This window comes from Eschrichtius robustus, chromosome 13, assembly GCF_028021215.1.
Source record: "Eschrichtius robustus isolate mEscRob2 chromosome 13, mEscRob2.pri, whole genome shotgun sequence".
In the NCBI taxonomy this organism is placed as follows: Eukaryota; Metazoa; Chordata; class Mammalia; order Artiodactyla; family Eschrichtiidae; genus Eschrichtius; species Eschrichtius robustus.
In genome coordinates, this window is record NC_090836.1 from 33,461,050 (window position 1) to 33,487,042 (window position 25,993).

General features: G+C 38.6%; 1 protein-coding gene across 1 annotated transcript in view; it reads left to right on the forward strand.

Moving 5' to 3' along the window:
• Positions 1-25,993, forward strand: part of MUC19 (mucin 19, oligomeric) — a 104,138-nt gene that overhangs the window by 66,674 nt on the left and 11,471 nt on the right. Inside the window, exons 38-66 of the mRNA XM_068561933.1 lie at positions 1,546-1,581; positions 2,675-2,728; positions 3,471-3,524; positions 3,674-3,712; positions 4,140-4,193; positions 4,316-4,369; positions 4,902-4,955; positions 5,387-5,437; positions 6,022-6,069; positions 6,316-6,369; positions 6,518-6,571; positions 7,068-7,121; positions 7,227-7,280; positions 8,192-8,236; positions 8,472-8,525; positions 9,456-9,509; positions 10,576-10,629; positions 11,349-11,402; positions 11,839-11,892; positions 12,559-12,594; positions 15,903-15,962; positions 16,417-16,464; positions 16,713-16,766; positions 16,945-16,998; positions 17,305-17,364; positions 17,939-17,986; positions 18,264-18,314; positions 23,655-23,696; positions 24,839-24,892. Of these exons, the coding sequence (XP_068418034.1) occupies positions 1,546-1,581; positions 2,675-2,728; positions 3,471-3,524; positions 3,674-3,712; positions 4,140-4,193; positions 4,316-4,369; positions 4,902-4,955; positions 5,387-5,437; positions 6,022-6,069; positions 6,316-6,369; positions 6,518-6,571; positions 7,068-7,121; positions 7,227-7,280; positions 8,192-8,236; positions 8,472-8,525; positions 9,456-9,509; positions 10,576-10,629; positions 11,349-11,402; positions 11,839-11,892; positions 12,559-12,594; positions 15,903-15,962; positions 16,417-16,464; positions 16,713-16,766; positions 16,945-16,998; positions 17,305-17,364; positions 17,939-17,986; positions 18,264-18,314; positions 23,655-23,696; positions 24,839-24,892 (1,482 nt within the window). The remainder of the gene's footprint in view (positions 1-1,545; positions 1,582-2,674; positions 2,729-3,470; positions 3,525-3,673; positions 3,713-4,139; positions 4,194-4,315; positions 4,370-4,901; positions 4,956-5,386; positions 5,438-6,021; positions 6,070-6,315; positions 6,370-6,517; positions 6,572-7,067; positions 7,122-7,226; positions 7,281-8,191; positions 8,237-8,471; positions 8,526-9,455; positions 9,510-10,575; positions 10,630-11,348; positions 11,403-11,838; positions 11,893-12,558; positions 12,595-15,902; positions 15,963-16,416; positions 16,465-16,712; positions 16,767-16,944; positions 16,999-17,304; positions 17,365-17,938; positions 17,987-18,263; positions 18,315-23,654; positions 23,697-24,838; positions 24,893-25,993) is intronic.

The following is a 25,993-nucleotide window of genomic DNA, read 5'->3' on the forward strand; positions in this document are numbered from 1 at the left end:
ATAACTCAATTTAGTTTCTTTTTATGACTGAGTAATATTCCATTGTATATATGTGCCACATCTTCTTTATCCATTCATCTGTCAATGGACACTTAGGTTGCTTCCATGTCCCGGCTATTGTAAATAGAGCTGCAATGAACATTGTGGTACATGACTCTTTTTGAATTATGGTTTTCTCAGGGCATATGCCCAGTAGTGGGATTGCTCGGTCATATGGTAGTTCTATTTTTAGTTTTTTAAGGAACCTCCATACTGTTCTCCATAGTGGCTGTATCAATTTACACGTGGAGACAATATTTTTATCCATTGTTTACTGACTCCACAGTCTGCTCTTTACCACAAGGGCATCCTCCACTAAGGCAAATATACAATGATCTTTAGTGACCCATTAATAAAAGCTTGCATTTAATATTTACATAGCTTAAATTTTCCCCATTTCTAACTATAAAAACTACAGCAGCAGATAATAAAAAAAAGTATAACATTTTTAATATGTTGAGAAACTTTGGCATTTTGCCATTCTGAAATCACAAGATTTGGGGCATTTTAGTTATGAAAACTATAATACTATTGTTTTGCAAATCAAAATTTTATCTCTTCATTTCTTTTTACAATTATTACAACATGACATAAAATTCACAAATACTTATAAGACAATTTTTTCTTAACAATAAATGGACTATTTATTCAAGCCTATAATATATTATCAAGTTTCTAGATTAGTAACACTGGGTCGGCCAAAAAGTTCGTTTGGGTTTTCCTGTAGCATCGTATGGAAAAACCCGAATGAACTTTTTGGCCAAGCCAGTATACTCATATTGAGTATATTGGGAAAAACTTCATTTCTCAATTTGCAGGTTACCTAATAGAACCTAGGTTTTAGTGAATAAATTGTCCAATATTTAAAGAATAGATTTCTTATTCTTTCTTTTTCTGGTAAAGATTTATCCTATGTTTATTCTAACTACTCTTATAAACTCCCCTTATATAAAATTATTTTACAAACTAATCACTAGAAAATAATTAAGTTGATAATTTGATGCAGACTAAATGTATAATATTATCTATTCAATCTATGGTTATGCGAACCTAAATGAATTGCCATGCTTCATATTATATATTGAACGTCATAATTGTAAATTAATTCCGTAGTTACTAATATGTGACTCCTGGGCACAGTATGTATTTTATCTTTTTTTTTTTTTTTGCATTTTCCAAGTTCAAGACTTTAGTCTTTAAATGGAACCAAAGAAGAATTACATATGTGTAAACATTTTATTTGGGAAAAGGGCAATGCTTTTGTTTATAGTTTGATAATTTGTAACTCATAGATGATTTCTTAAAAGAGCACTTTGCAATTTCTCTCCAAAGAGATCTCTCACCCTGAATAGAATTTCTAAGATGAGCCTCTGTGGAAATGACATATTTCTGTTTTTTAATAAAAAATTTTATATATCATAGCAGTTGAAGCATTGTGGTGAATTTTAAAAATAAAATTCAAGTATATTATTTAATTGAAACATGAATTTAATTTTTCTTTATTAGGCGCAGATAATACAATTCCACCAGAACCTGTTGTAGGTAAGTTGGTATTAAAATGACAAAATTATGCTTTTTCACAATGTGCCTTGAAATAATATTTCTATTTTTTCTACTTGAGCTCTGAAAAATATCTAAGGGACTGTGATATTCTTCTCAAATTTTAACCTAATACAAATTAGTCTGTATGAATTGAGATAAATAAAAATGTACATTTATAAAAATATTTGTATTTTTAAATTTTAGTGCCACTGAAGCAGACTGAGTAACAGATGAAAAAATGTCACATTGTAAATGTGGATTTGAAAAAAAATGGTGTTACAGTAACTAGAATCAAAAATATGATAGCAGAAGTCTTAATTTATCAGATTAATAAAACATAAACTTCAAATTAGATTTTGGTAGCATAGGGCTCTTGCTTTTTCTATTTTTATACCTTCTTAAATCATACCAAAGACATATTGAATCTCATATATAATTATTAAATTCTACACTGGTTGTGTACAAACTTACAGAACCAATCAAATAAACAAAAATGACTCTAGAAATACCCTCTTTATTAAATAAAAAGGCAGTCCCATATTTCTCAGCATATTATTTGTCACCTACCATTTCCATTAAATTTTTTATCTTTTATTGCATCCTGGTGTCTCTTTTAAATTTAACAGTTTTAAAAGATATGCAAAAGAAATTTATTTTTTAGAATGTTCCACTTTTTCTTAATTGTTCCCCCTCTGCATTCTTTTAGCATTTACATTTGAGTGTAACCTCCATGAGGACAGATATTTTTTTCTTATTTTGTTCACTGATATAAAATCCCTTTCTGGTCCTTATCTGATGAGGTGTTTGATTTTGATACTTGCCCCCCTGATCCACTAGATTCTACCTTTGTGGAATGGGGACCATTCAATATGCATCACTCTGTTGTCACTCATTGCCTACTATCAGAAACCTGAGAAGTCCTTTAAGACAGGCATTTCCAACACAGGTATGGTTGAAATAATAATAAGAACACCGCTATAGGCACTCAGGACATGAAGCTTTTTGTAGGGCTGCTGTGAAAAAATAATACTAAATGCCTCTTCCCCATATCCCAAATGCCCAGAATTTACTGTTCTCCTATTTTCTACCTCAGAGGCTACAACTTCCAGAGAAGGTATTGGTACTGCTGGAATTGGATTCCAGACAGGTGAGAAGGAGCAACTCCTGTCTTGTTATTACCACTAATTATGACACAGGAAGTCCTAGAGAGAATTTCTGAAGAACAGTTCATATTTACTCTACCAATACTGCATTTTAGGCAAATTAATTTTTTTCAGTTTTGAATTTTTTTTTCTGAAAAGTTGCTAATAACAGAGTCTAGAGTCGTAGCTGTAATCCCTGAAGTTGGGATTGTAGTAATTGTTATGAATAACTTCTCCTGTGGACCTACATGTACCATAAGCTTTGACGAGGGAAGAGTGAGAAAACTTTGTATTCCTGAGAAACTGAGAAGAGTTACACGAACCTAGGAAACATGTCTGTCCCACGTAGATGTATGCTTTTCACAAGGAAGCAATGAAGAGTATAGTATTTTCCCAGTGTCTCAAGTTCTCAGCACACTCATGGCTTCTGTTTTGAATCCAGAGCAGGTACCAGTGTAGCATCAGAAAGCCAAGTCATAGGGAGTAAGACAGGAGAGGGTGGGAGAAACCCACGCTGTTTCCTCGATGTAGAATGCCAGGAGGCATATCTCTGGTTGAGAACATTGTCTCTATGATTGCTTTGGTAATAAAATGGTTAATGAAAACTACACAGAGCTCATCATCAGAGAAGAGTCAGTGAGCAGTCCAGTTAGATACTATGAAGATATACCTAGGTTCTTTCTAGAGGCATGCTTTTAGGAAAGAAACATGAGCACCATGGTGACTACATTTCATTTTGTGTTTCAGGCGCCACTGAGGTAGCCCCTGGCACAACTGTTGCCCCTGGCAGTTTCAACACAGGTGAGTCAACAAGGTGACATAGAATCTTCCACAGTCCTCCCACAAATTAGATGTCTCCTCTGTTACTATCTTTTGCAGACCTACTGCCATATCCTTTCCATGATCCTTAAATATTCTCCAGTTAACTCTTTCCTCCTTCTCTCCCGCAGAAGGAGAAAGTGAAACAACCAGAGTTGGAATAGCCAAAGGTGAGCCCTGCTAAGCTAATACCTGAACTTTATGATAACTTCTCAAAAACAATCTTCTGAAAATATATCTGCACTCTTTATATGTGTTATATTGAGCAAATTCAGAAAAACAAGACAAGACAGTTTCCTTATTTCCTGAGCTTATAAGAGCCTTCACTAGACTATTGTGAAGTCAAACTAGGGACAGATAAACTGGTAATGTGGAGAGAAATTTCCTATCTCCCCTCCAAAGAAAGGGACCTGATAATTGAGCACCTTCTCAGTAAAATTGTAGAAAGACATATTACAAGGGGCATATATGGATCACTTACTGGTACTAAAAGTCTCAGGGTTATAGTTTGCTGCTGCACAGAGGCTTTAGATTCCTATTTAAATCACGTGGTGAACAGCAATTGAGCTAGTGACCACTGACCCTTTCTTGTTTTAGGCACTACTGGTATAGTCTCTGGAAAAACTCTGGAACCTGGAAGTTACAACACAGGCAAGTATGAAAATACATGCAAAATCTGGACAGTGGCACCTTGGGTGATATATTCTGACAAAAGCACAGTGTGTACTTTCCCACACCCTAGTCTTTACTCCTTTCTTTCTTTTCTCTGTCAGAGGTCACCAATTCCACGAGAAGAAGTGGGACCACCCAACCAGAACTTCCAGGAGGTGAGCTCTTTTAGTCTGAGGCTTTGGGACTTTCATCAAATCTCTGTTTGTGTGAATACAGTGAACACATTAGTTGAAAGTGGGCAAAGGAAAGGGGCCTGAATTTCCTCTGGGAACACAATATGCCAGAGTCACAAACCTGGGTCTGCCTAAGAATTCCATGAACTCAGATGACTCCATCTGGATTTCCAGAGGCCTGGGCTTGCAGAGCTAGTTGTTGAATGGCAGGAATGAGGGTGACCTGCTAGCCAGCCCCTGCCTAGCAAGTCCCCTATCCTTTTATATGGTTTGCCATGTTCTCATAGCACTTACTAACATCTATCACATCGACTTATTTATTATGTTTATTGTTCACTGTTGGTCTCCAGTTGCTAGAATGTAACTTGCATTAGGGGAGGGATCTTTGAATATTCTGCTCACTGATATATGCAAGGGCCTAAAACAATACTGCACAGAAGAGATGCTTAATAAATACTAGTGGAATGATGAAATGTATACTTATTTTGAAGCTTCACTCTATTTGCTTTAATAGGTATCACCATGTTTTTACCTGGAGCCAGCAGCAGTTCACAGAGTTCCATGTCAGGTAAGATGGACTAAATAAGTTAACCTTATCAGAGTATTAGAGTCAAGGAGATCTATTTTAAATATCTGAATATCAAATTAGCTCAAGTAATTGATGAGTAAAACTTAGAAAAAGGAACCCATCATCTGCCTTTTTCCTCCTTCAGGCAGCTCTGTCACCACTCCAGGGAGCCCAGGGTCTGGAAGTGAAACAGGTAAGGGTGACATAAGGTCTCCTTTCACTTTCAGTGGACCCTATGGAAAGGGAACTCTAATAACAATAATGATCAATAGGTGAGTCAGGAAAGGAAATTGTGGGAGTAATTGATGGTTCATTTCCTATAGAATCAAAGGTCTGCAGGAAAGGTCTCCAGTGGTTCAAGGCTGCATAGCTACTTCAGTATTCATTGAGGAGTTAATACTGTGTTGATCCCTTTATTTTTCTCACTTTAGGTACTTCAGGAGAATTCTCTAAGACAGCCATATCTGGAAGTTCCCACACAGGTAGGTTAACAAGAAGGAAATCTTGCTATTTAACCTCATAATGTAGTTAGTAGACCTGTTCTGATAAAATATCAACATCATTCTTTTCTTAATATTCCAAATCCTCAGGCCTCATCATTCATCACTTTATTTCCTCAGAGACCACAAGATTAATAGGAGGCAGCGACACACCTGGAACTGGACTCAGACCTGGTACAAATGGGTTGCTCATAGTTTGAGGTTTAGCATGAATTATGACTCTCCATAGGTTTGCCTGTTGGGAGGTGTGATCTCCTGCAGAGTAGTTTTCATTGGATTTTAGGATTTTCTTAGATTTAACATGTTATGGAAGAACTTTCAATACTAGCATCTAGCCTCACAGCTGTAACTTTCTAAAGATGGGCTGCTGCGTAATCCATGTGAGGGGTTTCTCCTTGGAATGGCATATGCATCAGGGGGACCAAGGAATATTACACACCTAGGAAGAAGAGAAAGCAATGTGAACAGGCCTACCTATATAAAATTTTTCTCGCTCAAATAATCAATAATGATATTCAGTATTTTCCTTGGCACATTCAAATGTTTTTCTGGTTTTCGTCCCACAGTAGATAGCACTGCAGTACCAGGAGGTCAAGTAACTGGGAGTGTGACAGGTGAACCTGGGAGAAAACCACCTTGTTTTCCTATCTTGGAATAAATGGGTTGTCTGAGAAATTTGCTTCAACTTGGGAGCATTTTGATTGCTTTTTTAATGGCATGAGTCATAGAAAAGGCTTATGACTCTCACCTCATCAGGAAGCAGTGAAAGGACCCTTTGATATAGCACATTTCTTCTAGAGGCAGGTCTTTAGGAGACAAACACAAGTCACTGTGAAGACTTTAGACCCTTTGTGTTTCAGGCACCACTGGGGTAATTCCTGGCACAACTGTTGCCCTTGGCAGTTCCAACACAGGTGAGTCGGCAAGATGGCAGGGAATCTTCCATGGATCCAGCTATGATGAGTTTAATCCAGTGCTATCCTGTGTAGGAGAACTACCACATATTTTCCATGGTCCTTGCATGGTTTCCAATCATCTCTCTTCTGTTTTCCCCTCTCTCAGAGGCCACAACTTCTGTAGAAGAAAGTGGAACAGCAAGAGTTGGAATAATCATGGGTGAGCACTGCTGAGTCACTACTTGTACTTTTTAATATCTTCCCAATAAAAAGTCTTGTCTGAAATATATCAAAACTCTTTGAATTTCCATATTCAGCATATTGGGCAAAATTTTAGCAGATGTTCAATATTTGACATCAATAAATTCAGTTCAGACACTTCAACTTTTCTTGCTTGTGTTCTAACGAGCCTTCATCAGGGCATCACGGGGCCCACTCCTGATAGTTATACAGGTGATTTGCCCTCAAATCTATCTTCCTTTAACTAGACCCTAAAAGGGGGTCTCAGTGGTGGAGGACTTTGTCCATAAATTTGTGAAGGGAATGACATGTTTTGAAGGAAATACCTGGAGGATCTCTTGAAACTAAGAAGTCCAGAGAAATATAGATTCACTGGTATATGGGAGAAACAGTTTTTTTTAAAGCCTATGCCCATTTCACGATGTGCAACAAGTTGACCACAATCCTTTTTTTTTTTTTTCTTTTTTTTCTTTCAGGCACAATTGAGAGCATCTCTGGCAAAACTCTGGGACCTAGAAGTGCCAACACAGGTCAGGAGTCCTAAACGTGGACCTTCAGGAGATATAGACTGTGGAAGCCCAGAATGTCCTGTCCACACCCCAAGTCTTTACTCCTTTTTTTTTTTCTTCTCTCAGAAGCCACAAGTTCCACAAGAGGCAGTAAGACCACCCAAGGAGGACTACCAGGAGGTGAGTTTTTCAGTCCAAGGCCTAGGTTCTCATTATTTCTCTATTTGGGTCGCTTCAGTGAGCAAATGAATGGGAAAGAGTATGAGGGAAGGACCTGCCATATTTGTTGGTTCAAAAACTCAGGAGCTTCCTGGGTGAAATCTGAAACTTGGCTCCATCCACAAAGGGCAAGGTGAGACTGAAGAAAGAGGCAAACCACTCCAGGTTGGTGGGTAGCAGATTTAATAAGCAAGGAAACTTACATACAAAGCTTATCTTAGGCAGCCATAAGACAAGTAGATCTCTGCATCTGCCTGCCAGAATCTTAAAAGTTTATACAGAGGCCTTAACTGGGTTCAGTCACGTATACCATCCTGAAGGTTTCAACGACACATTGCTCTCTCCAGGCTGCATCCTTGAAAATGGCTCCCACTATGGGAACTGTGGTCAGAACGTAAGTTCCAAGGCCAGGGCAGGGGGCGAGGTGTCACTGATTGCCTGGGTCTAGCTTTAGGGTCAACTAGTTGTACATCCTCTCCATGACAATCCTCTTCTTCAACAATATTGTACCATATGAACCCGGGTAATTATTCTTCTTGGGAATTCCAAGACCTCAGATGTCTCAATCAAGCTGTCCTCAGTGATCTGGCTTACAAAGATTTTTTTTTTTCCTGTAAAAAGGTATGCATACATATTGCGTATATCCCAACCCCCTCACCCAGTACTTCCAATCCTCCTTACCCAGCTTGCCTTCCTGCCATAGCCTGCTGTCTATCATCATCTCTCTCATACTTATGCATGATGTTTATTATTTATTTTCTATCTCCCCTCGATGGAAAACTTCATGAAGGCAACTGATTATCAAAATGTTCCAAGTTATATCAAAGATTCCTTCTTACAAAGATTAAACCATACTTTATTCCCTCACTTAGGCACCTCTGGCACACCAGGTGGATATGTCCCTGGAAGTAAAACAGGTAAGGGTGATTTTTACTGCTGCTTCCTCTTACTCCATAGTAAAAGGGAACCCCAGGAGCACCACATCCATCCAAAGCTGACTTGGGAAATGAAATGCTGTAAAGTTTTTTATTTTCCATTGTTTTCATAGACAGTCTTCAGAAAAGGATACCAGTGCTTTAGGGCCACACTGATGATTCCAAGATGAACTGAGGAGGAAATGCTGTATTGCAACATTTACTTTTTGCATTTTAGGTATCACTGGAGAATTGTCTGGAACAACCATTGCATCTGAAAGTTCTAACACAGGTAGGTTAACAAGAAGGAAATTCCCCATATTTAATCTCAGATGTCATGATCTCTCTTTTAGGGCTTCTATAATAAAAAATACCCCAATATCTCTTCCCAGTATTCCAAATTCCCAGACTCCATCATTATCCTATTTCTTCCCTCAGAGGCCACAACTTCCACAGAAGAGACTAGAACTGGAGCTCAAACAGGTGAAAAAAAAGAGTCTGTGATTTGAGGCCATCAGTTTTAGGACTCTCTAGGCTTTCCTTGAGAAAGTTTGTGTGTAATTTAGGGACACTGCAAGTGAGTCAAAATAGGTTTGCTATTAGAAATAAAATCTTTTTGAAAATCCATTAAATACAGAATTGAGCTTCACTGCTTCAAGTCTAAAGAAGGGATGGGATTTCTCCATTGGTATTACAAATATCACCAGCATATTAGCTAGAATCCAAAAAGAATTCTCTTTTTTTGTCAATTCCTTCTGGCTGAAATAATACAGAGTGCAGAGTGATTTCTGCCCTATGGTAATCTTTGTCTGAGCTTCCAAATTCCAGAGTGTTAATATTTTCCCAAATCCTTGAATTCATATACAACAAAATACTCTCTCTCTCTCTCTAAATCTCTCTCTGTCTCTCACTCAATCCCTTTGTCTTGTCTTCTCTTCAGACCACTGTACCAGGGAGCCAGGTCTCTGACAGTCAAACAGGTGAACATGAGAAAATATAAATATGTCCCTGATATTTACCAATATTCAGAATAAGAGGACTCCTAATGTGAAAATATAGTTTTACTTAATTTTTTTCCAAAACAAATGTACTTGTGGAAAGATATGTGAGGAATCCTAGAATAGGACCTCAATGACTGAAAAGAAACATAATGATTTTCTTCTTAGCTCTTCTTTGAACGTAAAGGAAATGACATATAATCCCTTTTCCTTGGTGATTTTAGGTACCAGTGGTGTAGTCTCCAGCCCAGCTATTGCATCTGGAAGTTCCAGCACTGGTAATGGAATAGATACAAAGGCAATCATCCCTTGTCTAACCTCAGGGAGAAATATGTATCCCCAAACATACTTTCCACTTTCCTCATTTCTTTTTTCCAGAGTCTAAAACTTCCTTAGAAAGCCTCAGAGTCATTGTGATGAAATCTGTGAGAACTAGGATTCCCAGATGTTAGCATTGCCGTTGAGAACCATCATGAGTTTGCCTCTGGATCAGAGAGGTTGTACAGGAAGGGCAGGCCCTCCAGCTGATATGCAGGGCCCAAAATACTGTTGATTCACAACCCCCAGCTGGTTTCTGGACCAGCCTTTTCCCATGCCTGGCACTGTGGTGTGGATTTCTGAAGAGGGCAGTAGGAGTAGTAATTCCCTGGAAGATTAACCCACTGGATATTATAGGCATTACTGTAGGAGTCAACACTATCCCAGAAGGTTCTGTCTCAGGTAAGAAGATGACTAAAATGAACTTAGAAAACTTTGTTTCCCATTTGACTTGTGTCTTGAGCTTTAAATTCTAAATTGCCTAATGGTTGGTTGCCTCCATGTATGATTAAAGGTCATAACATACACAGAGTCTTTTTCCTGCTTTCAACCATTAGGAACTATCTCTGGAACATCAGACAATCAAGTCACTGAAAGTAAAACAAGTAAATGTGGGAAAAATTCCTCTGTTCTTAGCTGAAGATTTTGTGTTATATTTGCTAAGTAGGCCGACTAGAAAATAGGCTTCTTGAGTAAAAAGTCTTCATTTATTTATTCACTGATGAATCTCTAGTATTCAACAGAGCTCAATAAATATTTGTTGAATGAATGAAATAATTGATATACGAGAAAAACCCACGTGATTCAATCCAAGAGTAGAAAGGCCAACGAAATGGCATGCTTACAGGTCTGTCATCTGGACAAAACGGTCTCTGTGAACAGTGCCTCTGGAAGCTGCCATGCACAATGTAACACTGAATGATATGGCCCTGGAAATATACATTTATTTTTATACATTGATTTGATACTCAGATTGCCTCGATGTGGAAGATTCTGCATGATAATCCCATGTCCTTCTCATTTCAGATACCAAGGGTATGGTCTCAGGTACCACTGTTGAACCTAGAAGTTCCAATACTGGTAGGTTAACAAGCTGGAAAGAAAGCATCCTTTCTAGAAATAAGGTGGCAAAAATGTCTTTCACACTGATCTTCTCATGTAAGAACATCATAGCCTATTTTCCCTTCTTCCTAAATCTTTTATCCGTTTCTTCTTTTTTTTATTTACAGAAACCACAACTTCCACTGGAGTCATTAGAACTACTGTAGTGGAATGGAAAATAGATGAGAACTATTGTGTACGTGTGTGTTTGGTGGTGTGTGTGAGAATTTTGGTTGATAAATTACAGTTGACCCTGAACAGCATGGGTTTGAATTGCACAGGTCCATTTATATGTGGGTTATTTTCAATAGTAAATATTATTGTTACCACACAATCTGTGGTTGGTTGAATCCACGGATGTGGAATCATGGATATGGAATATCTGTGGATACAGAGGGGCAACTGTAAATTATGCATGGATTTTTTGACTATGGAGGGAGTCGGCACTCCTAACCCCCACCTTGTTCAATGGTCAACCGTGCTTTTTGTTTCTTGCAGGACAGTTTCTTGTGGAGGAACTCTTTAGGAACTCTCATCTCAGATCAACAATGTTTTCTTTTGTTACTTGATTTTGAATCAATTTGGGCAGATTTTTGAAGTCCCTCTCTTTCCGTGGTCCAGCCTCATACATGTAGATCCCTGCAAATGAAAGTAGAAGTGATAAATGTCTAGAAAGTTTTTTCTGTTTGCCATTTTAGGTATCACCACGAAATTAAATGATGGAAAGACAGTCCCAGAGGGTTCTATTTCAGGTAAACAGAAGGCTACAATGAACATAGAAAATTGACCTCTGTTCATTAGATTCTTCCTTGAGTACAAAAGTGACTGAAATGTGCAGCGCTTATCCCAATAACTGTCTATGTTTACATTAAAAAGTTTTCCTATTTTCATCCTCTTAGGAGCTACCACTGGAGTATCAATAAATGAAGGAACTGGAAACACATTAGGTGACTATGGTAGGAAGGGGCCCAGAAGAACAAGAAGGCAGAGCATGAATAACCCCTATCTTACTACCATTAAATTCCAGAAGAGGGGCCTCCTATGCTGAGGAATTTGCATCTTTGTTTGATTTGGGAATAAATCTATGCATAAGAGAACACAAATAATTCACAAGCAGTTGAAAAAACCCAAAAGATGATCAGATTCCCCCCATGGGAGGAAAAGTCACCACTTCTCTTTTTGTTGCAGGTACCACAAGCGTAGCTTCTGGCACTACACTTGAACCTGGGAGTTCAAACACAGGTGAGCCAACCAACTGGAGAGAATCCTCCACAGGAAAATCTCTACTAGTAAATTATCTTTCATGGTGCTGTTATCAAGAAAACTTTTCTTAGAATGCTTAACTTTCCTGAATGCTTAACTTTTCTCAGAATGCTAAATCCTCTTCATCTTACTTTTTTTTTTTTTTTTTTTTACTTTTCTTCTCTCTTAGAAGCTAGTACACCCTCTGGAGGCAGTGGGACCACAGAAACTGGAATAAATACATGTGAGCACACAAGCTTCATAACCTCTCCACTTTTCACTTACAATAGCAATAATAGCTAACTCTTTTGAACACTAACTATGTGCCAGGAACTATTCTACAACTTATTATTATTTCTTTTCCTTCACACCAAACTGTGAAGTAACTACTACTGTGTTCACAGATAAGGAAACCTATGGCAGAGAGATATTAACTAACGTGTGCAAGGTCACACAGCAAATAAACAGCAGATTTCAACTAGGGCTGTCTGGCTTCAAGGTCCATCCACTTAGCTATGCTCCTCTGCTACTACTACCACACTATTCCACTAGATTTCTTTGTCACATGTCTAAACTTTTCTTGCACATTAAAATTTCAGTAACATCAATACTTTACCCAGATGAAAATTCAATGGGCAATCAACCGTTCACTGTTTATTCTTCTAGGGGGATCTAGTAGCCAAGTCACTGGCATTCAAACAGGTAAGTAAAGGAAACTACCTTTGTTTCACTGACATTGATCCCAGAGAAAGGAATGTTATCATTGAGACTCCCACAACCACCCGACATTGCACCTTCCCCCCACCAAAGTTTTATTGGGATGAAATATTACATTAGAAAAAAATATAAAAAACTCTGGAAAATCTATCCCTGAAAACAACATTTTAACGCAATAAAGAATTCTGTAGTTTCCCCATCCTATTCTAGAATATGTTCTTCTTATTGTAGGAATAAAATTGACATAATGATACCATTCAACTTTTTAAAAAACATCTTTATTGGAGTATAATTGCTTTACAATGTTGTGTTAGTTTCTGCTGCATAACAAAGTGAATCAGCTATATGTATACATATATCCCTATATCCCCTCCCTCTTGTGTCTCCCTCCCACCCTCCTTATCCCACCACTCTAGGTGGTCACAAAGCACTGAGCTGATCTCCCTGTGCTATGCGGCTGCTTCCCACTAGCTATCTATTTTACATTTGGTAGTGTATATATGTCCATGCCACTCTCTCACTTCACCCCAGCTTACCCTTCCCCATCCCTGTGTCCTCAAGTCCATTCTCTGCATCTGTGTCTTTATTCCTGTCCTGCCCCTAGATTCTTCAGAACCTTTATATATATATATATATATATATATATATATATATATATATATATATATTCCATATATATATGTATATATATATTCCATATATATGTGTTAGCATATGGTAATTGTTTTTCTCTTTCTGACTTACTTCACTCTGTATGACAGACTCTAGGTCCATCCACTTCATTACAAATAACTCAGTTTCACTTCTTTTTTATGGTTGAGTAATATTCCATTGTATATCTGTGCCACATCTTCTTTATCCATCATCTGTCGATGGACACTTAGGTTGCTTCCATGTCCCGGCTATTGTAACTAGAGCTGCAATGAACACTGTGGTACATGACTCTTTTTGAATTATGGTTTTCTCTGGGTATATGCCCAGTAGTGGGATTGCTGGGTCGTATGGTAGTTCTATTTTTAGTTTTTTCAGGAACCTCCATACTGTTCTCCATAGTGGCTGTATCAATTTACATTCCCACCAACAGTGCAAGAGGGTTCCCTTTTCTCCACACCCTCTCCAGCATTTATTGTTTGTAGATTTCTTGATGATGGCCATTCTGACTGGTGTGAGGTGATACCTCATTGTAGTTTTGATTTGCATTTCTCTAATGATTAGTGATTTTGAGCATCCTTTCATGCGTTTGTTGGCAATCTGTAAATCTTCTTTGGAGAAATGTCTATTTAGTTATTCTGCCCAACTTTAGACTGGGTTGTTTGTGTTTTTGATATTGAGCTGCATGAGATGCTTGTATATATTGGAGATTAATCCGTTGTCAGTTGCTTCATTTGCAAATATTTTCTCCCATTCTGAGGGTTGTCTTTTGGTCTTGTTTATGGTTTCCTTTGCTGTGCAAAAGCTTTGAAGTTTCCTTAGGTCCCACTTGTTTATTTTTGTTTTTATTTCCATTTCTCTAGGAGGTGGGTCAAAAAGGATCTTGCTGTGATTTATGTCATAGAGTGTTCTGCCTATGCTTTCCTCTAAGAGTTTGATAGTTTCCAGCCTTACATTTAGATCTTTAATCCATTTTGAGTTTATTTTTGTTTATGGTGTTAGGGAGTATTCTAATTTCATTCTTTTACATGTAGCTGTCCAGTTTTCCCAGCACCACTTATTGAAGACACTGTCTTTTCTGAATTGTGTGTTCTTGCCTCCTTTATCAAAGATAAGGTGACCATATGTGTTTGGGTTTATCTCTGGGCTTTCTATCCTGTTCCTTTGATCTATATGTCTGGTTTTGTGCCAGTACCATACTGTCTTGATTACTGTAGCTTTGTAGTATATTCTGAAGTCAGGGAGTCTGATTCCTCCACCTCCTTTTTACTTTCTCAAGATTGCTTTGGTTCTTCAGGGTATTTTGTGTTTCCGTACAAACCGTGCAATTTTTTGTCCTAGTTCTGTGAAAAATGTCATTGGTAGTTTGATAGGGATTGCATTGAATCTGTAGATTGCTTTGGGCAGAATGGTCTTTTTCACAATGTTGAGTCTTCCAATCCAAGAACATGGTATATGTCTCCATCTGTTTGTATCATCTTTAATTTCTTTCACCAGTGTCTTATAGTTCTCTGCATACAGGTCTTTTGTCTCCTTAGGTAGGCTTATTTCTAGGTATTTTATTCTTTATGTTGCAATGGTAAAGGGCAGTGTTTCCTTAATTTCTCTTTCAGATTTTTCATGATTAATGTATAGGAATGCAAGAGATTTCTGTGCATTAATTTTGTATCCTGCTACTTTACCAAATTCATTGATTAGCTCTAGTAGTTTTCTGGTAGCATCTTTAGGATTCTCTATGTATAGTATCATGTCATCTGCAAACAGTGACAGCTTTACTTCTTCTTTTCCGATTTGGATTCCTTTTACTTCTTTTACTTCTTTGATTGCTGTTGCTAAAACTTCCAAAACTATGTTGAATAATAGTGGTGAGAGTGGGCAACCTTGTCTTGTTCCTTATCTTAGTGGAAATGGTTTCAGTTTTTCACCATTGAGCACGATGTTGGCTGTGGATTTGTCATATATGGCCTGTATTATGTTGAGGTAAGTTCCCTCTATGCCTGCTTTCTGGAAAGTTTTTATCATAAATGGGTGTTGAATTTTGTCCAAAGCTTTTTCTGCATATATTGAGAAGATTTTATGGTTTTTGTCCTTCAGTGTGTTAATATGGTGTATCACATTGATTGATTTGCATATATTGGAGAATCCTTGCATTCCTGGGAAAAACCCCATTTGATCATGGTGTATGATCCTTTTAATGTGCTGTTGGATTCTCTTTGCTAGTATTTTGTTGAGGAATGCATCTATGTTCATCAGTAATGTTGGCCTGTAGTTTTCTTTCTTTGTGACATCTTTGTCTGGTTTTATTATCAGGGTGATGGTGGCCTCGTAGAATGAATTTGTGAGTGTTCCTCCCTCTGCTATATTTTGGAAGAGTTTGATAAGCATAGGTGTTAGCTCTTCTCTAAATGTTTGATAGAATTCCCCTGTGAAGCCATCTGGTCGTGGCCTTTTGTTTGTTGGAAGATTCTTAATCACAGTTTAAATTTCAGTGCTTGTGATTTTTCTGTTTATATTTTCTATTTCTTCCTGGTTCAGTCTTGGAAGGTTGTGCTTTTCTAAGAATTTGTCAATTTCTTCCAGGTTGTCCATTTTATTGGCCTATAGTTGCTTGTAGTAATCTCTCAAATACCATTCAATTTTGTCTTCAGGTACTACTGGAGTGGATCGTGGTAGTACCATCTCACCTTGGAGTTCCAACACAGGTGAATCAATGAGGAAACAGGTGCTATAATTTCTTTCTTGGGGCAAATTCTGGAGCAATTGCACATGATACCTTTTTATGACTTTCTATTAGCCTTCATTACTCTCTACCTTTTCACTTTTAGAAGCTACAACTTCCAGAGAAGGAAGCATAACCAAAGAAAAGGAGGAAGCTTGTATTTATGAAAATTATATCATTTCTTCTGGGATAAACCTTATACTGTAATTCTTAAGAGGGAAGTCCAGAAAGGATTCCCTTTGGACATTCAAGCTATTACCTTGGTGTGAGATGGAGGCAATATATGTCCATATAGTTATAAGTAGGGAAGCAGAGATGATGGAAGTAACTCTGGAAGTTTAGGTCTATTAAATTTTGGATTTCGGATGTTATGAATTTATTCACTTTATACAATTAAGTACATTTAGACAAGTATTGTTTTTATTTCTTGTCATTAGGAGCCACCACTAGCACATCTGAGAGGCCAAGCCCTGGAAGTGAAACAGGTAAATATGGGAGAGGCCCAGCGACGTCTGATATTTAACCTTAAGAAGCAAATCATCAAGGCCGGGACATGAGCCAATGTTTTTAATGTGGCCCTGAATTTAAAAATGGAGAATGCACCTCATTTTGGCAGGATAGCCCCAAGAAGAGTCTTCTACTTTCATGTCCCAGAGAGTCTTGTTGGCCATGCTCTTCTCGGGATGGTAAATGCATCACTATTGGGATTCTCTGTTTCTCTCTTCTACTTCAGATACCACTAGTGTAGTCTCTGGCATAACAGTTGCATCTGGAAACTCTAACACAGGTAAAGCAATAACCTAATGGGGAGTATAAAGAACTTCAGTAATGAGATAGCCTCCTCCCTTCAACTCCTTCACCCAAAAACACACATTCCCTACCACACCCAGTGGATACCACCCAACTTTTCTGAGTACATGAGTCTTCCAAATTTAGTATTCTTCTCCTTTCTTCCTTTCACTTAGGGGCCACAACTTCTTTGGGAAGTGGTGAAACCACCCAGGGTAGAATTAAAATAGGTGAGCAATAGCAGTCAAATAATTATTTTTCTCTTCATCTTAAAGTAAATCACGTTGGCTATAATAAAATTAGGGGGAATTCTATTCTACCTGAATCTCTCTTTGGGTACAAATTGTTAGGATGTTAACTGCCCTATATTTTACCCCGTGTGAATTGCCTTTTTTGTATATTTGTAATAAAATGGCATAATAGAAGCCACACTTAAGGCAAGAAGTTTCCTGATATAATTTGTGCTAAACCAAATCCTACTTCAAAACCCTAGTAAAAGGGAATCATAAACTGATTCTCTCCTCTTGTGATTTCAGTTACCACGAGGGTGACTATTGGCACAACTATCACACCTGGGAATATACGGGAGGAAGGAAAAAATTTATAACTGATAGAAGATATAGTGAGGTCAAATGTTGACAGTTTGAGCTTAAAATGCTCTGAGGTGTCCAGTTAGTATGCTCAGCAGGAGTGATAAGTGCAACCAGAACACAGAAGAGAGGCTTGCATTGGAGATAGAGATTTGTCAAGTCATTCACTTACAAATGATATTTGAAACTGTGGATGCTGGTGGGTTTCCTTATGATGGTCATATAGAGTGAGAAGAGAAGACAAATAAACGGAAACATGATTCCTTGGGCTATATAGGTGGGCAAAGGCAAAGGAGCCTGAAAAAGGGAGGAGTTGGGGCTCAACAATTGCCAGTATGGCAATCCATAAGGCAAAGTTTTGGTGTGCTGGAGACTAGATTGCTTCTAATTTTGGGGTTCAGAATGTCAGATCAAACAGGATCAACCAGAATTTGCAGGGGACATGTGTGTTTTTAATATTTTGTTTTTCGGAGAGCCTAGCCTTACAATTATAAAACTTTGAAATTAAAAGGGAGAACTGTCTTGAAATAATTAATTAAAATTTCAAGATTCTTGATCCTTTCCATTTTTTAACCTTCAGGAGTCACTAGCATAATTTCAGGGAGCCAATCTACTAGAAGTAAAACGGGTGAAGTTGGGGAAGTTAAAAAGTTGAAGATGGGAGAGGGACCCAACTCCATGATACTAGTTCCAGAAAAGAAGGATCCCAGAAGACTGTAGTTTACCGCAAGAAATGAAACAGATCAATAAAAAAGAATGTTTATTTCACCTTTTGGAACAAGGAATCCTAGAGAAGGAATGCATTCTTTTACAGAAACACATGATTTGTCCTAAACCATGATCTCCATCTAATAAGAAAGACATCCCTGCACATTTCCTCCTCTTTATATTCTCTCCCATCCCAGGTACCACTGGGAAAGGCTCTGGGACATCCTCACCTGGAGGTTTCAAAACAGGTAAGTCAAATAGTAAAAGGAATTCTCCTTTAAGTGGCTGTAGGGAGAAGATCATACACTGCTATATCATTTTCATATTTTCAACCTCTCAAGCTTCTCAATTTTTCCTCCTTTGCTCTTACAGAAGCAACAACTTTCTTTTTTTTTTTTTAACATCTTTATTGGAGTATAATTGCTTTACAATGGTGTGTTAGTTTCTGCTTTATAACAAAGTGAATCAGTTATACATATACATATGTTCCCATATCTCTTCCCTCTTGCATCTCCCTCCCTCCCACCCTCCCTATCCCACCCTTCTAGGTGGTCACAAAGCACAGAGCTGATCTCCCTGTGCTATGCGGTTGCTTCCCACTAGCTATTTATTTTACATTTGGTAGCGTATATATGTCCATGCCACTCTCTCACTTTGTCACATCTTACCCTTCCCCCTCCCCATATCCTCAAGTCCATTCTCTAGTAGGTCTGTGTCTTTATTCCCGTCTTGCCACTAGGTTCTTCATGACTTTTTTTTTTTTCCTTAGATTCCATATATACGTGTTAGCATACTGTATTTGTTTTTCTCTTTCTGACTTACTTCACTCTGTATGACAGACTCTTAACTCCATCCACCTCACTACAAATAACTTCATTTCGTTTCTTTTTATGGCTGAGTAATATTCCATTGTATATATGTGCCACATCTTCTTTATCCATTCATCTGATGATGGACACTTAGGTTGCTTCCATGTCTTGGCTATTGTAAATAGCGCTGCAATGAACATTTTGGTACATGACTCTTTTTGAATTATGGTTTTCTCAGGGTATATGCCCAGTAGTGGGATTGCTGGGTCGTATGGTAGTTCTATTTTTAGTTTTTTAAGGAACCTCCATACTGTTCTCCATAGTGTCTGTATCAATTTACATTCCCACCAACAGTGCAAGAGTGTTCTCTTTTCTCCACACCCTCTCCAGCATTTATTGTTTGTAGATTTTTTGATGATGGCCATTCTGACCGGTGTGAGATGATATCTCATTGTAGTTTTGATTTGCATTTCTCTAATGATTAATGATGTTGAGCATTCTTTCATGTGTTTGCTTTAGGTGCAAGGTTAGGTTGTTTATTCGAGATGTTTCCTGTTTCTTGAGGTAGGCTTGTATTGCTATAAACTTCCCTCTTAGAACTGCTTTTGCTGTATCCCATAGGTTTTGGGTCGTCGTGTCTCCATTGTCATTTGTTTCTACGCATCTTTTTATTTCCCCTTTGATTTCTTCAGTGATCACTTCGTTATTAAGTAGTGTATTGTGTAGCCTCCATGTGTTTGTATTTTTTACAGATCTTTTCCTGTAATTGATATCTAGTCTCATAGCGTTGTGGTCAGAAAAGATACTTGATATGATTTCAATTTTCTTAAATTTACCAATGCTTGATTTGTGATGCAAGATATGATCTATCCTGCAGAATGTTCCATGGGCACTTGAGAAAAATGTGTATTCTGTTGTTTTTGGGTGGAATGTCCTATAAATATCAATTAAGTCCATCTTGTTTAATGTATCATTTAAAGCTTGTTTTTCCTTCTTTATTTTCATTTTGGATGATCTGTCCATTGGTGAAAGTGGGGTGTTAAAGTCCCCTACTATGATTGTGTTACTGTCGATTTCCCCTTTTATGGCTGTTAGTATTTGCCTTATGTATTGAGGTGCTCTTATGTCGGGTGCATAAATATTTACAATTGCTATACCTTCCTCTTGGATCAATCCCTTGATCATTATATAGTGTCCTTCTTTGTCTCTTGTAATAGTCTTTATTTTAAAGTCTATTTTGTCTGATATGAGAATTGCTACTCCAGCTTTCTTTTGATTTCCATTTGCATGGAGTATCTTTTTCCATCCCCTCACTTTCAATTTGTATGTGTCCCTAGGTCTGAAGTGGGTCTCTTGTAGATAGCATATATACGGGTTGTGGTTTTTTATCCATTCAGCCAGTCTGTGTCGTTTGGTGGGAGCATTTAATCCATTTACATTTAAGGTAATTATCAATATGTATGTTCCTATTCCCATTTTCTTAAATGTTTTGGGTTTGTTATTGTAGGTGTTTTCCTTCTCTTGTGTTTCTTGCCTAGAGAAGTTCCTTTAGCATTTGTTGTAAAGCTGGTTTGGTGGTGCTGAACTCTTTCAGCTTTTGCTTGTCTTTAAAGGTTTTAATTTCTCCAACCAATCTGAATGAGATCCTTGTTGGGTAGAGTAATCTTGGTTGCAGGTTCTTCTCCTTCATCACTTTAAATATGTCCTGCCACTCCCTTCTGGCTTGCAGAGTTTCTGCTGAAAGATCAGATGTTAACCTTATGGGGATTCCCTTGTGTGTTATTTGTTGTTTTTCCCTTGTTGCTTTTAATATGTTTTCTTTATATTTAATTTTGGATAGTTTGATTAATATGTGTCTTGGCGTGTTTCTCCTTGGATTTATCCTGTATGGGACTCTCTGTGCTTCCAGGACCTGATTAACTATTTCCTTTCCCATATTAGGGAAGTTTTCAACTATAATCTCTTCAAATATTTTCTCAGTCCCTTTCTTTTTCTCTTCTTCTTCTGGGACCCCTATAATTCGAATGTTGGTGCATTTAATGTTGTCCCAGAGGTCTCTGAGACTGTCCTCAGTTCTTTTCATTCTTTTTTCTTTATTCTGCTCTGCAGTAGTTATTTCCACTATTTTATTTTCCAGGTCACTTATCTGTTTTTCTGCCTTAGTTTTTCTGCTATTGATTCCTTCTAGAGTAGTTTTAATTTCATTTATTGTGTTGTTCATCATTGCTTGGTTCCTCTTTAGTTCTTCTAGGTCCTTGTTAAATGTTTCTTGCATTTTGTCTATTCTATTTCCAAGATTTTGTATCATCTTTACTATCATTATTCTGAATTCTTTTTCAGGTAGACTGCCTATTTCCTCTTCATTTGTTAGGTCATGTGTATTTTTACCTTGCTCCTTCATCTGCTGTGTGTTTTTCTATCTTCTCATTTTGCTTATCTTACTGTGTTTGGGGTCTCCTTTTCACAGGCTGCAGGTTCGTAGTTCCTGTTGATTTTGGTATCTGTCCCCAGCGGCTAAGGTTGGTTCAGTGGGTTGTGTAGGCTTCTTGGTGGAGGGGACTAGTGCTTGTGTTCTGGTGGATGAGGCTGGATCTTGTCTTTCTGGTGGGCATGTCCACGTCTGGTGGTGTGTTTTGGGGTGTCTGTGGCCTTATTATGATTTTAGGCAGCCTCTCTGCTTCTGGATGGGGCTGTGTTCCTGTCTTGCTAGTTGTTTGGCATAGGGTGTCCAGCACTGTAGCTTGCTGGTCGTTGAGTGAAGCTGCGTCTTGATGTTGAGATGGAGATCTCTGAGAGATTTTTGCCGTTTGGTATTACATGGAGCTGGGAGGTCTCTTGTGGACCAGTGTCCTGAAGTTGGCTCTCCCACCTCAGAGGCACAGCCCTGCTGCCTGGCTGGAGCACCAAGAGCCTTTCATCCACACAGCTCAGAATAAAAGGGAGAAAAGATAGAAAGAGAAAAAGAAAGAGGATAAAATAAAATAAAATAAAGTTATTAAAATAAAAAATAAAAGATAATTATTAAGAAAAAAAGAAAAAATAATTTTAAAGTAAAAAAAAAAAAAAAAAACCCGACCGACAGAACCTTAGGACAAATGGTGAAAGCAAAGCTATACAGACAAAATCTCACCCAGAAGCATACACATACACACTCACAGAAAGAGGAAAACGGAAAAAATTAATATATCCTGCTCCCAAAGTCCACCTCCTAAATTTGGGATGATTCGTTGTCTATTCAGGTATTCCACCAATGCAGGCACATCAAGTTGATTGTGGAGCTTTAATCCACTGCTTCTGAGGCTGCTGGGAGAAATTTCCCTTTCTCTTCTTTGTTCGCACAGCTCCCGCACAGCTTTGGATTTGGACCTGCCTCTGCGTGTAGGTCGCCTGAGGGCGTCTGTTCTTCGCTCACACAGGACGGGGTTAAAGGAGCTGCTGATTCGGGGGCTCTGGCTCACTCAGGCTGGGGAGAGGGAGGGGTACGGATGCAGGGCGAGCCTGCGGCGGCAGATGCCGCATGACGTTGCACCAGCGTGAGGCACCGTGCGTTCTCCTGGGGAAATTGTCCCTGGATCACGGGACCCTGGCAGTGGTGGGCTGCACAGTCTCTGGGAGGGAGAGGTGTGGCTAGTGACCTGTGCTTGCACACAGGCTTCTTGGTGGCAGCAGCAGCAGCATTAGCGTTTCATGCCCGTCTCTGGGGTCCGTGCTGATAGCCGTGGCTCGCGCCCGTCTCTGGAGCTCGTTTAGGCGGTGCTCTGAATCCCCTCTCCTCGCGCACCAGGAAACAAAGAGGCAAGAAAAAGTCTCTTGCCTGTTCGGCAGTTCCAGACCTTTTCCCAGACTCCCTCCCGGCCAGCTGTGGTGCGCTAACCCCTTCAGGCTGTGTTCATGCCGCCAGCCCCAGTCCTCTCCCTGCGATCCGACCGAAGCCAGAGCCTCAGCTCCCAGCCCCGCCCGCCCCTGCGGGTGATCAGACAAGCCTCTCAGGCTGGCGAGTGCTGGTCGGCACCGAACCTCTGTGCGGGAATCTCTCCGCTTTGCCCTCCGCACCCCTGTGGCTGCGCTCTCCTCCGTGGCTCCGAAGCTTCCCCCCTCTGCCACCCGCAGTCTCCGCCCGCGAAGGGGCTTCCTAGTGCGTGGAAATCTTTCCTCCTTCACAGCTCCCTCCCACTGGTGCAGGTCCCGTCCCTATTCTTTTGTCTCTGTTGTTTCTTTTCTCTTTTGCCCTACCCAGGTACGTGGGGAGTTTCTTGCCTTTTGGGAGGTCTGACGTTTTCTGCCAGCGTTCAGTGGGTGTTCTATAGGAGCAGTTCCACGTGTAGATGTATTTCTGATGTATCTGTGGGGAGGAAGGTGATCTCCGCGTCTTACTCTTCCGCCATCTTCTCTTCTCTCCCGACAAATATATTTTTTAACACTTTTATTGGAGTATAATTGCTTTACAATGGTGTGTTAGTTTCTGCTTTATAACAAAGTGAATCAGCTATACCGAAGCAACAACTTTTAAAGAACATGTTGGAAACACTGAAGCAGGAATTTCATCAGGTGAGTTTTGGCAGATTTTGGATTCTCAATGATTTTTCCATTTGAATTTACTACATACAGGTTGTGAATGAAAATTAGCATGACTTAAAACTGGTTTCTTTTAATTTAATAGCAGATCATAAGGCCAGCCTAGATTAGCTCCCTGGTTTTTCCTAGAGAACATACTACAGATGTAATTTAATTCTCTAGACACATTCTTTATTTGAAATTTCACTGCTTTTGTTTTGCCAGGCAATAACCCGGAATCAGTAGGAGTCACCAGTAGCCAAGAAGGTGAGTGGAGATCACTATAATAGACACAAGTAAATTTGTTAGTTAAGGCTTTGATTGAGATGCCTAACCCTTGATCACAAGTTCAGACAATTTTTTTCTGTTTGTTTTTTTTTTGATGCTGGAAAACCAGGGAGCTAAGTCACTAGAAGTAAATCATGTAAATATAGGACAGACATTCTCTCATTTAATATCAGATTCTAGGTGATTCTAGATCTAGAGAAATAAGATCTATGGAGCAAGTATGACTTTTCCTCTTATATTTTATTTGAACAAGCAGTTATGAGAAAGTGCACAGAAAAATATGCTAGGCTTAACATTTTGTGCAAGAAAAAATTTTAAACAGTTTTCTACTGCTTCAGAGAAACAGGAACACTTGTCAATAGCACGCTCTTCTTAGGGTAAGAAAGGCTTTGTGAGGCTCATCCTTCACTCTTACTACAGGTACCACTGGGATAGCCTCTGGCACAACAGGTATTCCTGGAAGTTCCAACACAGGCAAGTAAATATTTAATATGTGGCTCTAAGTAGCTAAGCCTAGAAAAATAAGAGCCTTTCTCTGGAATTTACTGACTGTTGTAGCATCTACACAGCAGTCCTGACTTTAGTCTTCTTTGCCTTTCTTAGGAACTAGCACTGGAGTTGGAACACAAAAAAGTAAGTGTCAGTGGTTCAAATCTGTTGCGTTCTCAGTTAATGACTCTTATGCCTTTGCTTCAACCTAGGGGAATGTTGAAGGTAAAGATAAAGGGCCAGGAAATAGGGCAGAATCTCATTAGAGAATGTCCTCTTCCAGCCATCTAAAGTTGTCTTCTTGCTCTGAATTTCTGGGCTCCAACCAGAGCCCCCAGGTAAGTGTGTAAAAGTACACAAGGGCACACTACTAAAGGGAGGAGTAGAGGCTGAAATCCAGCCAGCATTTCTTCAACAAGTTATAAATCCATGAGGTTTCATCTGCCCAGAGGGCTTTTTTTTCTGTCGTTGTTTTTTGTTAGTTTGTTTTTACTTCATAAAGTTGCTCTATGGGCTAGCTGCAGCATTGGCCTAGACTTTCATCTGATTTACTTTCTCTTCCTGCTTTTGATCTTTTAGGCTACCTGTAGAAGGTATGTCTGATGTGAATTGTCCTTCATTTGACTTTGCAGGCACTGCTGTGATATCAAGCAAAATTACTGGTGTCTCAGAAAGTTCCAGCCAAGGTAATGGAAATGACTGACTCAGTGAAGTTAACATGTTCAGTATTCTTCTTCCCTTTAACACCCAGTTGTTTCAGAAAATGACTATTTATCTCTATGAATATTAAAGTTGAACTGTAAAAGAAAAGTTGTACCAAATGGAGTTAAATGGGCAAAAAAGACTTTAAGATTATTAAATAGGAGTCAAGAACATTGCAATAGGGTTGAGATTTTGAACTCAACTGTGCTGAAATAAAAGGTGGGAGAGTGTTTAAGTGCTGGGGTGAACTAGTGGAAAAGTACTAGAGGACGTTAGGGGAGAGGTTGGTTTCTGTGATTTGGCCATCTGTGTTTGCTAATTGGTGCTTATAGAATGAGGTTAGGCTCCTACCTTCCCACAGTGACAGGGAGATAGGGGCACTATTTTTCTTTTCTTTCTTTATTGAAGTATAGCTGATTTACAATATTATATTAGTTTCAGGTGTACAGCATAGTGCTTCAATATTTTCATAGATTATACTCCATTTAAAATTATTACAAAATAATGACTATATTCCCTGAAAGTATAATATATACTTGTTGCTTATCTATTTTATATACAGTAGTTTGTATCTCTTAATCCTTACCCCTATCTTGCCCTTTCCTTCTTCCCTCTCCCCACTACTATCCACTAGTTTGTTCTCTATATCTGTGAATCTGTTTCTATTTTGCTATATACATTTGTTTGTTTTATTTTTTAGGTTCCACATGTAAGTGATAACATACAGTTTCTGTCTTTGTATGACTTATTTCACCAAGCATAATACTCTCTAGGTCCATCCACATTGTTGCAAATGGCAGAATTTCATTCTTTTTTATGGCAGAGTAATATTTCATTATATACACACACACATATATACATACTACATCTTCTTTATCCATTCATCTGTTGATGGACACTTGGGTTGCTTCCCTATGTTGGCTATTGTAAATAGTACTGCTTTGTACATTAGGGTGCATGTATCTTTTTGAATTTATGTTTTTATTTTTGTTTGAATATATATCCAGGAGCGGAATTGTGGGGCCATATGGTAGTTCTAATAGATTAAAGACCTAAATGTAAGACCTAAAACCATAAAATTCCTT